General features: G+C 39.1%; 2 protein-coding genes across 2 annotated transcripts in view; one reads left to right on the top strand and one right to left on the bottom strand.

The window, feature by feature from the left end:
* The first annotated feature begins 1,475 nt into the window (after window positions 1–1,475).
* Window positions 1,476–8,242, top strand: gpr137ba (G protein-coupled receptor 137Ba). The gene is made up of 7 exons (XM_014005908.1): window positions 1,476–2,252; window positions 4,074–4,123; window positions 5,388–5,610; window positions 5,725–5,871; window positions 5,992–6,120; window positions 6,205–6,326; window positions 7,659–8,242. The coding sequence occupies exons 1-7, from the start codon at window positions 1,869–1,871 to the stop codon at window positions 7,765–7,767; spliced, it is 1,164 nt and encodes a 387-aa protein (XP_013861362.1). The 5' UTR covers window positions 1,476–1,868; the 3' UTR covers window positions 7,768–8,242.
* An 80-nt stretch (window positions 8,243–8,322) lies between these two features.
* egln1a (egl-9 family hypoxia-inducible factor 1a) overlaps window positions 8,323–14,688 on the bottom strand; it is a 40,557-nt gene continuing 34,191 nt past the window's right edge. The window contains exons 3-5 of the mRNA XM_014005909.1: window positions 11,040–11,176; window positions 10,897–10,964; window positions 8,323–10,817 (exon numbers count right to left, since the gene is read on the bottom strand). Of these exons, the coding sequence (XP_013861363.1) occupies window positions 10,762–10,817; window positions 10,897–10,964; window positions 11,040–11,176 (261 nt within the window). The 3' untranslated portion in view covers window positions 8,323–10,761. The remainder of the gene's footprint in view (window positions 10,818–10,896; window positions 10,965–11,039; window positions 11,177–14,688) is intronic.

Raw genomic sequence — 14,688 nt, 5'->3', positions numbered from 1 at the left:
TCTGATACTACTGTATAAACATTTTAGCTGTGGCTGTTTAAAAATGGCTGAATTATAGCCCTTAGTTAGCCGTGGTGACCATCTTGAATTTACGATTAGCATTTAGACTTGGTAAAGATTATTTTCTGCTACTTCTACACTATTCTTAAGCTTTGTATGTCTAAATATGGCTGAATAATAAGTTGTGACTAGCATTTAGCTGTGTTTTTTTATTTTACGCTCTTAGTTATAATCACACAAAATTTGTGGTCTTGAATTTTTAATTCCAGAGTGCTTTTCCGTATTTGTTTGTGCCCCCCTACAAAAACCTTTGGCTACCCCTTGACAAAAAGTCTAGCTCCGTCCCTGTTCCCTATGAGCTCCTCAGAACTAGTTCTTTACCTCATGACCCTTAACCAATGAGTTAGAGAATAAGCACACGTTTGGACACATTTTGGTTTTTATCATTATAAATATAGTACATAATTTTATAATATTTTGCTTGTTTCATTGTATCAGTGACATTGAGCAATATTGAATCAAATTCAGCTGCTCTGTATTGAAAATCGTATCAAATCTCCATGTCCAATACTGTCTATATCAAGTCCGAGGACCTGTCCGGGACCACCAACACCTCCAGCCTGGTCAAGGCGGCTCACCAACGCCTCTTCTTCCTGAGGAGAAACACAACCTGTCCATTTTGTTGCCTTGGACTTGTGTTGCTGTTCCTTTTCACCACAGGTGACCAAAGCAACACCCTCATTACTCCTGCCATCACTCGTGAAAATAAGCTGCAAATGTTTTTGGATGTTAATGTGCTTATCGCGGCCTTCATTTCTGAAAAATCAACCGAATCAACCAGAAATCTAAAAATAAAACTTGTTTTTTTTTATTTGAAGCTGAATGCAGATGTGAGACAGGAAGAGAACCARTGTAAAGTCTGATGTTTTCCCCAGAAACTGTCAATTTCTGCAGTTTTTGGTTCTGACTCACGGCAGGAACTAAAATCCATGATGTGTTGACTTCGGCTGAATCATGAAAATCACCTTTCTTAATCTTTTTATTGAGTCTTGTTTTTTTTTTTTTTGAGTGGAAAACTCATTTACTCTGGGCGTTAAATGTTTTTATGTTTCTTCAAAAGACCCAAGAAATGTAAAAATTTGCTAAAATCTTAATTATTTCCCTGTATTAGTTTCTTTAAAACAAGATTAAAAGAAACATGACACCTCCCCCTTTTATTTATCTTCAAAGACTTTTTGTAATTTTAATAGTGTGTGTGTCTGAACAGTTTTCAGTCCTGCACTATTTATGGAAAAATGCTTTTTTGCTTTTATGGGTTAATTAAGKCATAAACAGGTGCCTAATTCAAGGGATGAACCAGAGTTGAGCCCACGAAGAAGATACTTTTTAAAACAATATTATCATGTTTTTAATTTGTTTATAAATTGTAGCAATTTTATGTTTTGTAAAGTCAGTTAGCTGTGGCGGCCATCTTGAAGGTGTTTGACTCAATCAGTTCCAGCAAATTTTAAATATATTTCATGTAAAAACATGATCTCTCAGCAGCGGTGATAACAGATCTTCTTTGCCCCCCTGGGAACCGGAGCTGCGGTGGGAAGCTCCATCACAGGGTTAAAGGTACAGCCGCGTGCGTCAGCTGAGACGTCGAGTGACGTCACGCGCTCGCGTTGAGGAGGAAGAGGAGGCTGGTCCTCGAGCCGCTGCAGCTCTCGATCGTTTCACATCTCCGATCATGTGCCTCGGGCGGACTCCGGCTCCTCCGCAGGAAGCCGCTCCACAGCCGCGCTGACAGCTCGTATCCTTCCGCCTCTCCTCCAGCGGACCCCCCGCGTCGGTGGAAGGCCCCCGGCGGGACTCGGGAGCGAGTCATGGAGGCCCCGGCGGAGCGGATGGAGGACCCCTCTCTGTCGGACGAGCTCGCGCCGGCGCCCACACTGAGCCCGGCCGTGCCCCCCTACGTCACCCTGAGCCTGACGGTGGTCTACACCGTCTTCTACTCGCTCCTCTTCAGCTTCGTCTACGTGCAGCTGTGGCTCGTGCTGCGGTACCGACACAAGCGGCTGAGCTACCAGACCGTGTTCCTGTTCCTGTGCCTGCTGTGGTCGGCGCTGCGCACCGTCCTCTTCTCCTTCTACTTCCGGAACTTTGTGACGGCGAACACCCTGGGACCCTTCCCCTTCTGGCTGCTCTACTGCTGCCCGGTCTGCCTGCAGTTCTTCACGCTCTGCCTCATGAACCTGTACTTCGCTCAGGTGAGTCTGCAGCCAGGTAACCCTGCTGCTGCGGTCAGAGGGGCGGGGCCAGATGTGTCCAGGTGTGGGAACGCTTGRCCACAACACAACAACAACCCTCATTTTATGTTACCTGAGACGTTTATGGGCTGCACGATGCATCCATTTTTTTGCTAGCCTTTTCTCTACTTTTAGCTTTTAGCTAGGGTTTTCTGTTTTCTGATTGAGATCGCAAAACTAAAGCTACTATATGCTAAAGTCAACACAACAGTAGCTAAAAGTGAAACCTAAAATTATAGCTAAATTCTAAAGCCACCAATAAAGTAGCTAAAAGCTACAAGCAGTAAAGCAGTAGCTTAAAGCTAATCTAAAATAAAACAAAAGTAAAACCTAAAGAAGTACTTAAATAGCTACAAGCTAAGGCCAACAAAACAGTAGCTAAACTGAAACAGTAGCTAAAAGCCAATATTAGCAAAACAGCTAAAGCTAAAGTTAGCAATCAGTTTAAAGCTAACTAAAAAAACAAAAAAGGGAAAACTTAAAATGAGCAAAACTGCAGCTAAAAGCTAAGGCCAACAAAACAGTAGCGAAACTGAAACTAGCTAAAAGCCAATATTAGCAAAACAGCTAAAAGCTAAAGTTAGCAATCAGTAGTTTAAAGCTAACTAAAAAACAAAAAAGTAAAACTTAAAATGAGCAAAACTGCAGCTAAAAGCTAAGGCCAACAAAACAGTAGCTAAACTGAAACTAGCTAAAAGCTAATATTAGCAAAACAGCTAAAAGCTAAAGTTAGCAATCAGTAGTTTAARGCTAACTAAAAAAAACAAAAAAGGAAAACTTAAAATGAGCAAAACTGCAGCTAAAAGCTAAGGCCAACAAAACAGTAGCTAAACTGAAACAGTAGCTAAAAGCCAATATCAGCAAAACAGCTAAAAGCTAAAGTTAGCAATCAGTAGTTTAAAGCTAACTTAAAAAAAACAAAAGGTGAAATCTATAATTAGCAAAACAGTAACTTAAGATAAACCAGCAAAACCAACTGCTAAAGCCACCAAGAGTAGCTAAAGTCAAGTAAAATAGTAACTAAAACAGTAGCAAAAACCTAATCTTAAACTACAAAAAGGTAAAACCTAAATTAGCAAAACAGTAGCTAAAACATAAAACTTGTAAAACTGTAGCTAAAGGCTAAAGCCATCACAACAAAAGCCAAAACCAGGTGAAACCTAATATTTCCAAAACATGAGCTGAAATTTGTGAACTAGTATTATTGTAGCTAAATGCAAAAGCTAGCAAAGCCAAAGCTTGAAGCAAAGACCAAAACAAAACAGTACCTAAAAGCTAAAGTAAGCAAAACGGTAAATAAAAACAAAATTGCTAAAAGCTAAAGTCAGATGTTAAAACTTAAAATAAGTCAAAAGTAGCTGAAGGTTCTGGTTGGGAAAGCTTGTATTTGGGCTACAGAAGTTTATAAAAACTGAAAACTGTTTTGAGCAACAAATAAAATGTCACATTTTAATCCCGGCATTGTTGTTTTTATTTTTTATTTTTATCTCTGCTGTCTCTCATTCAGCTCAGCTGTCATCTGTGATGTTGTGAATCAGTTCTTTAGCTGCTTATTCAGCCCACATATCAACCAAGGCCTTCTCAGCCCACAGCTGGAGGCTTATTTTTAGACCGATCCTCTTGTGATGAAGTGAATCACAGTTGACTGTGAGAACGCCAAGCTCTGTCATCTTCGGCTGCGCTTCCTGTTTTACATCGGCTGCTGATCCGATGATCCGGAATAGAGAAGTGAAAGTCGGGTGACACGTCTGCATGATGAACTGTCTTCTTGTCTTTTCTCAGGTCGTGTTTAAGGCCAAGTCCAAGTACGCTCCGGAGCTGCAGAGGTTCAGGTGAGGACGCTGAAGGAGTTCGCTTCAGGCTCAAAGTGCAACAAATGTTGCTGAAATTTGTTAATGAATTATTTAAGCTAAAACAAATAAAACACAGGCTACAACTCTCAAAACACTAAAGCTAAAAGGAGCAAAACTTTAATTTGAAAAACATTAGCTAAAATTATTAGGTAAATAAGTAAAATGAGCAAAACTGATTAGCACTAATAACAGAACAGAAGCTAAAATGAGCAAAAGCAATGGCTTAATAGCAAAATTGTTTCTAAAAGCTTAAAGGACGGAATAGATGCTGAAATTATTGAACAAGTTGCTAAAACTAGCTAAATTGCTAAAACTAATATTTGCAAGACTGATGTTTAAATTAGCAACACAGCAGAAAAGATGGTAGGTAGCAAACTGTAATTACAGCAGCAAAACTGTAGTTGAAAGAAGCAGTGCTAGCTAAAATGAGCAAAACAGGCAAAATTACCAAACAAGCTAAAACCAATTTCARCAAAACTGTTTAAATTAGCAAAACTATGGCTAATAAAGGCAAAATAGTAGCTACAATTATCAAAGCAGTAACTAAGAGCTAGAACTATCAAAACAGTAGCCACATTGATTGAACAAGTAGCTAAAATGAGCAAAAGAGTAGATAAAAGTAGCAAACATGCTAAAATCAACAGCGAACAGAATCTAAAACCAAGATTAGCAAAACAAATGTTTAAATGAGCAAAACTGGTGAGAAAAAGTATCAAAACAGTAGCTGAAAGTTAATAGAAGCACAACAGTAGCCAAAATGACTGAAGTAGCTAAAATTAGCAAACAGATTCTAAAACCAACATTAGCAAAATTAATGTTTAAATTAGCAAAACCGTAGCTTAAAAACTAAAATTGTAGCAAAAAGCTTAAAGTAGCTGAGACCTGAAACGATTAAAACTGTAGCTAAGAGCAGAAAAACAGTAGCTGATAGTTAATAGAAGCAAAACAGTAGCCAAAATGAGCAAAAGAGAGTCTTAAGTTAGCAAAACAGAAGCTAATATTAGCATAGCCTTACCTTAAATTTGCTGAACTTCAAGCTAAAAGGAGCAAAATGTTACCTAAAAAGAAAAATACAACCGATTTGGATCTATAAGTAGCTGAATAGTAGCCAAAGGCTAAAAGTAGCAAATCGTAAATAAAATCTAACATTTGCACGGGAGGGTTGCTGAAGCAGATTTTAAAGAATCTTTCATCGTTTATTTACACAACAGTGATTGTTGTGTTTTTATTCTTGGACTGCCAGGCTGCCGCTGTACCTCCTCTTCCTCTTCATCAGCCTGGTGTTCTTAGTGGTGAACTTGGCGTGCGCCCTGCTGGTGAGGATGTCCTCGGCTGAGGCGCGCACCGTCGTGCTCGTGAGAGTCGCCATCAACGACACGCTGTTCGTCCTGTGCGCCGTCTCGCTCTCTTTGTGTCTTTACAAGATCGCCAAGATGTCGCTGGCGAACATTTACCTGGAGTCCAAGGTGAGACGGAGCACAGGCGACGCCCCCTCGAGTCAAAGACCCACCTCTGCRTTTTATTAAAACGGTGTTTCTGATCGGAGCCGTTTCTACCTGGTTGTGGATGTTCTCCTGCAGGGAACCTCGGTGTGCCAGGTGACCGTTATCGGCGCCATCGTCATCCTCCTSTACGCCTCCAGGGCCTGCTACAACCTGGTGGTCCTGGGACTCTCCAACAAGACCATCAACTCCTTCGACTACGACTGGTACAACGTGTCGGACCAGGTGAGTCGACAGGATGTCTTGGCATAAACACCTGAATATTGCCGAGTTGACAGGTCTGAGAGTATTTGCTGGTATTTACACGTCAAGTACTCCTCTACTTGTACTTTTTGTGTCTCTCAGGCAGATTTACAGTCGACTCTCGGAGACGCCGGTTACGTCGTCTTTGGGGTGGTGCTGTTCGTGTGGGAGCTACTGCCCACCTCTCTGGTCGTTTACTTCTTCAGGGTGCGGAAGCCCAACCTGGACCGGGTGAGCCTTCAGAAACAGGAAGTGCTCAATCGAATGATTAAATCTGATTAACCAGCCAGCTGTTTGGTCTCGGTCCGTTTGCAGAGCGGCTCTGGGCTTCCTGGTCACGTCTTCTCCTCTCGAGCTTATTTCTTTGACAACCCGCGGCGCTACGACAGCGACGACGATTTGGCGTGGAGCGTCATGCCTCAGAACATACAGGCCAGGTAAAAAACACAATCTTTAGCTTTGTGAAGAAGATATCAGGAGAAAACAACACTAGCTAAAAGCTAAAAGAGAAGAGGCTAGTCAAAACTATCAGAAGGTTAGCTTAAAGTTAACATTAGCAAACACTTCCTTAAAGCTAAATATATCAACCAAAGGTTAGCCAGAGGCTAAAAAGAACTAAATGCTAGTTAAATGTAACAAAGGTTTTGCTAAAGGCTAAAAGCAGCAAAAGCTAGCCTGTAGCTAAACACTAGCTTATAGCTGAAAGTAGAAAAACGTTAAAACAAACTTAACTAAATGCTAGTTAAATGTTAAAATTATTAATAGCTAGTTAAATGTAGTAAATGTTTCACAAAACCTATTCTGTAGCTAAATGCTAGCTTATAGCTGAAAGTAGAAAAACATAAGCTAAAAACAAAAAGTAACAAAGTACTAGCTAAAACTTAAAGTAAAAATTAGAAGCAGATAAAAAGCTAGTTAAAATATCAAATGGTTAGCTCAAAGCTAAATGTTATCCAGAATTTAAAAACTAAATGCTAGTTAAATTGTTAAATAGCTAGTTACTCGTAGCAAAAGCCCAGCTAAAAACTAAAAGCAGCATTAGCTAGCCTGAAGATGAAAGTACCTAAAAGGCTAGTTAGAACTTAAAGTAGCTAAATRCTATCCTAAATCTGAAAGCAAAAAAGCATAAGTAGCAAAATAATAGGTAAAAATACAAGTACTAAAACACCAGCTAAAACTAGAAGTAGCGAAATGGCTAGTTGAGGTATCAGAAGGTTAGCTCAAAGCTAAAAGTAGCAAAACACTTGTTCATAGCTGAAGATATCAAATGGTTAAAGCTGTCAAAAGGTTAGCCAGAAGCTAAAAATAAAGGCTAGCTAAATGTCAAAAGTATTAGGAGCAAATATAATAATGCAGCAGAATTGAGCAAAAGTCTGGCTAAAAGTAGCTAAAGGTAAGGTTAAAGCTAAGAGTAGCCAAAAAGTAGCTAATAGCTAAAAGTAGAAAATGGTTTAACAAAACAAAACAGTTAAATTGATGGTATCGAAAAGCTGTTAGCAACAAGAGGCTAGCCAAAGCTAAAAGCTGAACGGTAGCTACATGCTAAAAGTAGCTAAAGGACAGAAAAATCGGCAAAATTGTAGCTACGTGTTTTAAGTTGAGTATTTCAAACATTAAAGTTACAAAAACCAAAAGCTGTGGCCCTCATCTCCTGAATGAGCTGAAGGACTTGATGTATAAACAGCTAAAACTAGCTGTATGCAGTATTCAGATCAGATACAGGATATAAACGCTGACTCATCATGATGATGATGATGGTTTCTCTCCAGTCTGGCTGCTGACAGTTACGAGTGGGGGAGCCAAAACAGCGGCATCGGCGCCTACATCGGAGACGGTTACAGCTTCCCCCCTCCCTCAGAAGAGCTCGGCCATTACTGAGCCTCCCGCCGAGCCGTGGGTTCACTTCGGTCTGTAGGTTTTCCTGCGCTCAGATCGTCTCCTGTGGATTTCATTTGATCTGTATATTTTTGCACATTTCATCACTGACCCGAGGCACAACTTCTTTAGGTTTCCTGTTACATTTAGAGAAAAAACAAACTTTTTAATTTTTACCCAGCGATGGGACATTTTTGCACACTTCATGTTTTCTGTGTAAATAACCTGCTCTTAGAGTTTATGTTGAATCCGTGTAATATATTGTACTGTAATACTACTTTAAGTACTGTGTTTATTTTCATACATGTGTAAAAAGATGTTTTAATTCATATTAAATTGTAAAACTATTAAAAAAAATCATTTTTAACACCCTTTTTGTCATCAGCTTTATGTTCACTRATTAAAAAAAATGAAAGGCAATACAATGTAATCTCAAGACTATCAAGGCATTCTGGTTGGTCTGTTATTTCAATGTTTTTTTTCTTTATTTTATTGAAAAGAGAAAAAAAAAAACTAACACTTATCTTCATTTCAGCAGCAGAAACACCAGCAGACATGTTTCATTTCTTCCCCGCACTTCTCTCAATTTTATTGAAGAGCTTTTCTTTTCTGGGAAACGGTTGCACTCTAAAAACGGTAAATACACGATGTACCCTGAAAGTTAAGACTTTGACCAAACAAACACACGTTATCTGAGAAACTGAACAGAGCGTCTTGAAATGGTTTGGAAAAACAAACGGGTGCAGGATATTTCATGAACCTGTGAAACTCGTTACACAACAGCTCGCTGGCAGCAGAATCCAAAAACAMTAAGATGTTTTTAATTACCCGGTAACAAAAAATACATCAATGTGACGTTTCATCAAATATTAGTTTATCTGATAATTTAATAGTACTGAAGTCTGTCAGTTTTCCTAAAGATTTTTATGATTTAGTGTGAATGGCTGCAAAAAATAATAAAAAATAAAAAATCCGATTCACAGATATGGTTGAAAAAGCTAAATTCAGACAAAAGTGTCTCGATTTGGGCGAGCTGTTAGAAAAACCAGAAGCTGGATCTGTAAGGTGCACAGGCAAATAAGACAAATCCATTTCCTTTAAGACTTTCTCACACAAACACACTTTGTAACTGGTTGAGATCTGAAAACAGAAACTTGTTTTCATTCATCCACAAATAAAAAAAAAGGCACAAATAAGAAGGTGCTGTGCACAAGTTTTCCTGCAGAGGGCGTCGGAGACTTGGTATAAAATCAAGCCACGGATGAAAAAGTTTTGATGTAAATCTCTGGGTAACAAAGCCACGGTTTTAATCAGCGTGTCAAAAAGTCCACAAAAAACACGTCGTGCTGCTAAATTAGAAACTCAAACCAAAGCGTTTCTGCCAGAGAGAAAGCAATTACCTTTTTTTTTTTTTTTTGGGATCATTTCTCAAATGATTTCCAACTGAAGCACGGAGAGCAGCTTATTTTACCAACCAGTTCCTACTGAGAAAAATATATATATTACACACATGCAGAACACTGTACCTTTAAGGAACTTACTGGAAATAAAATAAAAACCAGCACGATGAAGATGAAGTTCTGAGGTTTCAGCCGGAGCATTATTAATGTGAGGAAAAAAAAAAGATCCCTTTCAGTAAAATATGACGACATTCAACGTCCTCAAGATCGTCCAGAGTAACTGGAAGGATCTGAAACCAGTCTTTGTTTGGTAGCAAAACATAATACAGCCTGGTACGTACTGAGTACTTACCCACTTCATTATACCAGTATGTACCTGGTGTGTTCCAAATACCAGCAGCTGGTGTTTGTACAGGGTACTTACTGTGCATTTACCAATACGTACCTGGTCATTAATGGGTACTTACCTTAAGACATTTCATAATAAAGTGAAGTACCCAGTATGTACTGAGTACTTGCCAAGTAATTACCAGAAAAGTATTAGATACCTAACAGTAAAGTGGCAGACAGGTGTCTCTGGTAGTGCCATGTAAGTACCAGGTACATGTTGGGTAAACAGAAGGTACGTGTCCGGTAAGTACCAGGTACATACTCAGTAACTACTGCATAAACAGCTGGTATGTGCCTGGTAAGTACCAGATACTTACTGGGTAAACACCAGGTATATGCTAGGTACAAACCAGATACTTGCCTGATGAAACGCAGGTACATGCCAGGTAAGTACCAGGTACATGCCCATTGCCCAATAAATATCAAGTACTTGTCTGGTACATACCGAGTACTTATCAGATATTTACAGGGTACTTTACTGTGTCTTTACCTGATACGTACCTGGTCATTAATGGGTACTTATCTTAAAACATTTCATAATAAAGTGAAACACTYAGTATGTACCAAGTACTTGCCAAGTAATTACCAGGTAAATCTTAGATACATGACAGTAAAGTGGTAGGCAGGTGTCTCTGGTACTTAACGGGTAAATACCAGATAAGTGCCAAGTAAGTACCAGGTACCTGCACGGCGTATACCAGGTAAGTACCAGGCACATGCACAAGTAATTACTACATAACTTGCTGGTATGTGCCTGGTATATACCAGATACTTGCTTGATAAACAGCAGGTACATGCCAGGTAAGTACCAGGTAAATACCAGAACATGCCAAATAAGTACTTGCCTGGTATATACCAGGTATATGGATATAAGCCTAGTAAAAAGCAGGTACATTTCAGGAAAATWCCAGGCATATGTTGGGTAAATACTAGGTATGTGGCCAGTAAATACCAAATACTTGCCTGAAAATTAACAGGAAAGTACTTGATACATTCCTGGTAAAAGGCAGGTACATTCTGAGTTTACCAGGTAAATACCATGTACCTGCCTGGTAAGTACCGGCTGTTTTATGTATTACTACAGTTTAAATTGTCTTTCAGTCCAGAGTTGTGGTGTAAAATCACACCAACGCTCACTGTAGGTCACTTCCTTCAGATCAAGCACTTAATGGATGTTTTTTGTTTTTTTTAAAGCGCCGTCGTTCTACTAGCTGGGATCTGACGATTTGCCGAGTTCCACTTTGACTCCTTTCTCTCCGGCACCTGCACGCAAAGGAAACGGAGGTCATAAACAAACCGGACCTGGAACAATGGGAGTGCGTCGCTTCGCTGCAGTACTCACCCGTTAAGTACTTCTCTTTAGCTCGGGCTCGCTCGTCCGCGTCGAAGTACCACACGGTGATGGCATACCTGCGGAGACAGGAAACGAGCAGCAGTGAGACAAATGGCGTGGTCCGAGCACCTGCGGCKGACAGGCAACCCGACCTCGTAGCGTAGGCGGGCTGGACCTCGTGAGGATTCCTCCGGTCCGACCAGAACAGCAGCAGACGGTCAAATTTTGGCTCTATGTCGGCAAACTGGGCTTTGCCTTCTGGGAAGATCCGAAGGAGGCCGCCGTGTTCCTGAAAGAAGAGGAGCGCGAAGAGATGGTCAGGATGGACGGGGAGAGCAGGGAGAAATCATAAAACGAGTCGAGAACCAACAAGGTTTAGGTCAGAGTGCTGCCCGACCGCGAGAGGAGAGCTGAGGATAGGAAGCGGCGGYGGCAGACGGCCTTCCTGTGGAGGGATGGGAAGAATAACGGACAGGAAAACTGCAGCGGCTGGATAAAGGAGCTGGGGAGTGAAAAAAGCACCGAGTCTCACTTTGCAGATATGACAGGTCCGTCTCTTCACACGCAACATCGCCATTCTACCAAGGTTCACACCCTTACATGGAGAACTAATGAGATTTCCATTTTTACTGAGCTGAGGGGTTAAAGCAACACAATGAGGTCCAGGAAGACCAGCTGCGTGCAACGACTTTAAAGAACAAAGGTTTTAATTAAGGGTTTGGCAATCCTGAACTGAATGCACGTCGTCCACCTTTAAAACCAGATTTAGATTATTTAACGTTTGTAAAGATGCTTTTTTTTACAACCACAACTAATTTTAACAATATTTTACAAATATTTGCAAAATTGTTTTAGTTGAACCCGTTTCTGTGCTTCTTATGGCTGATTAATAGTTGGTTGGAGATGTGCACAAGTTTCACCCTAATCCAACCAGTGCTTCATGAGATWTTTCGCTAACAGACACACATAAACCTAACAGAGCCCCACTAGGGCTGGACGATATGGCCTAAAATCATAGGGGTGCAACGATACAGAAAATTCACGGTTCGGTTCGATACTTTAGTCTCACGGTTCGATATTTTTTTGATACAAAACAGATAAATGTCCATGCCCCTTTTAACTTGTAATTTATTTATATTAATTATGAACATTTGTTTAAACTCAAAAGTAGTTTTTAAATTAAATGTTGCTGAAACAGCAAGTTTCTCAGAGGATCTGCGCTCAAAAATGCAGCCTAGATGGAGTAGTCGAACACAGATCCACTGATCCTTCAACACAGAGCATCTTCAGAAGACAAGTTGATAAAATAAATTTTAAAAATCTGTATTGTTCCGTACAAGTGTGTACTGAACCTAAAGCACTGTTCGAGATGGGTACATGTATTGTTGCACCCCTATAAAATCAGTATCACGATATATTGACCAGTTCACCTCGATAATAAATGCACAATAACTCGTACCACCCCCCCCCCATCACAAGAACACAGTATAGTCTAGTCATGACACTACACACTGTGTCCATGTTCTGTCAAAGTACACAGTTTGTATTTTGAACAGCTTTTCTGTTTATATTTGGTATTTTAGTGTTTTTAATATATTTAAGACTTGAGTCAGATACAGTCATACAAATATTTAACCATCTCCATAACTTTTCAGTGCAAACAAACACATTATGTATTATAATTTTGTATTTAAAAAATATACCAAATACGTCTTTTTTACTGCAGAAAATAACTTAAATATTTCTTTCAAAAAGATATTACTTCGAGAGCTCATGTAATTATTTACTTTTAATGCCTCATATTTGATCATTTATTGAATCACAGAGCAGTTCAGTCAGTGTGCTTCTAAATATAAGCAAGATATATTGAAATTTGTAGATATTTATGATAAACTACAAAAATAATAGCATTTTTTTCCTTTTGGGGGGGTGGGGGGTGGGGGTGGGGTAACCTTAAGCTGAGACTTGTCTTTTCTGTAATTTGGGGCAAACAAATGTTCATCTGTTATTGTCATAAATGTCAGTGTCGGTTATTTTTCAGTTTATCACCCAGGCCTAATCTCCACCTACAACAAGTGCTTTATTAGACTGAGAAAATGACACTTATTACACCAAATACAGAGAAAAAAACTCACAGTATTTTCCTTCAACACTAAAACTGATTAATAATAACCAGGAAGGTAAAACTGTATTCTTTCAGTGGAGCTGTAAATAAAAGCTCACTGGTTTCAGTCGAGCCCTGATCTTCTGTAAACCTTCTTGTTTGATAAACAGTCCTGGTTTCTGCAGCGACGACACGTGACTTCCTGTTGTAAAAAGGTTCAACCGTCATGGGGGGTGAACAGATTTTATTCAACTGTTTAGAAAAAAACAAAACAAAAGAAAAACGATCCGTCTGGTGTTTCCACTTTCTGAGTATTGATCTTGTTATAAACGAACACAGTGAACTTTTCCCTGCAGTAAATCTTACAAAACATCAGTCTTGTTCTGGATTCAAACACTAACAGTGATTTATTCAAACTTAAGAGACTTAATTTTTTTCCCTCAACATCTGTTTATTTATTTATTTTTTTTTACTTTATTTGTGACCCATCACATCGAAATGAGGATTAAGTCAAATATGGTCAAAATGATCTAATATATTTTGATTCCTGGCTTTAAAAGCTATATTTTCATACTTAGATCATCCTGATATCATTACTAGATCCAGAGATATTATTTAATTTGTCTTGTTGGTTACAATAATACATAAATAACTGGTCTAAATTCAAATTTTATGTAATTTTAATGAGAATTTTTTTATGTCATTTTAAAAAAGCAACCTCATATAGTATTTAAATATTGAGATTTCCCAGCTGGAAAGAAACAAAAGCTTTGATAGCTCACAGGGAAAATCTCAACATTTTAAGGTGTTTTTCCTCAAAATCAGGTTTCTGGTTGCTAACGCTCAAAAAAAGTGCTTCATAAAAATTTTGGGGATAATATTTCAGACATTGAAATGATACATTAATAACACATTTATTATATTTTGACAAAATGTAATTTTTGCAAGCGTTTTAATCAAAACACTATATTTGCCTGTTTCTCCACATGCAACTTTTAGACTTAATCCTTGTTTCGATGTGATGGCTGCTTTTTTGTAATTTACTGGCTTTTGCTTTGTTATTTTTGATTCCACAACACTTTCATGAATGTGACCTGTGTTAAACAGGTTTTTATGCAAAAACTTTTGCATTTAGCCAGAAATTTAATTTGAGTAAGAAGTCCGTAATTTCTCAATCCTGCCTCCATTGAAGAAATGTTTAAGCGGTGTGAGACCAGATTCTTCAGACAAGTAGCTACAACTGCACGATTGAGCAAAGGCATCGTAATGTATGTGTGCATATTTAAGAGGCAAATTAAATCAGCGTGTTATCTCAGAACTAAACCACAACTCACTAGGGATCTCCCGATCAGATACTCAGTATCGGTGGCAGATACGGCCATTTTTTTGAAAATCGGGTAGAATCAGATTTAGTCATGTGATCGGGCCGATCCAGTTTTCAGCATCATCATGCTTTACAACTGCTGTTAAGAAGTCAAGACGCACAGAAGTATGCAACCATGTCCACAGTCTGGGAACACTTTTCAATGGAAAACAATGGGCCTCATGCAAGAACATGTTCGTATTCTTATCCTAAATTTCTCTTACTTTTGTTCGTACAAAGGGTTCGTACGAACATGCCACGTCAGATTCAACAAACTCTTCTATCYTCAGGAAAAGTGTGTAAATGAGCTGCGTAAATTCCACCTGTTCGTATC

The sequence above is a fragment of the Austrofundulus limnaeus genome, unplaced genomic scaffold (genome assembly GCF_001266775.1).
Source record: "Austrofundulus limnaeus strain Quisiro unplaced genomic scaffold, Austrofundulus_limnaeus-1.0 Scaffold33, whole genome shotgun sequence".
NCBI classification, from domain to species: domain Eukaryota; kingdom Metazoa; phylum Chordata; class Actinopteri; order Cyprinodontiformes; family Rivulidae; genus Austrofundulus; species Austrofundulus limnaeus.
This window is presented reverse-complemented; position numbering and strand designations above follow the sequence as displayed.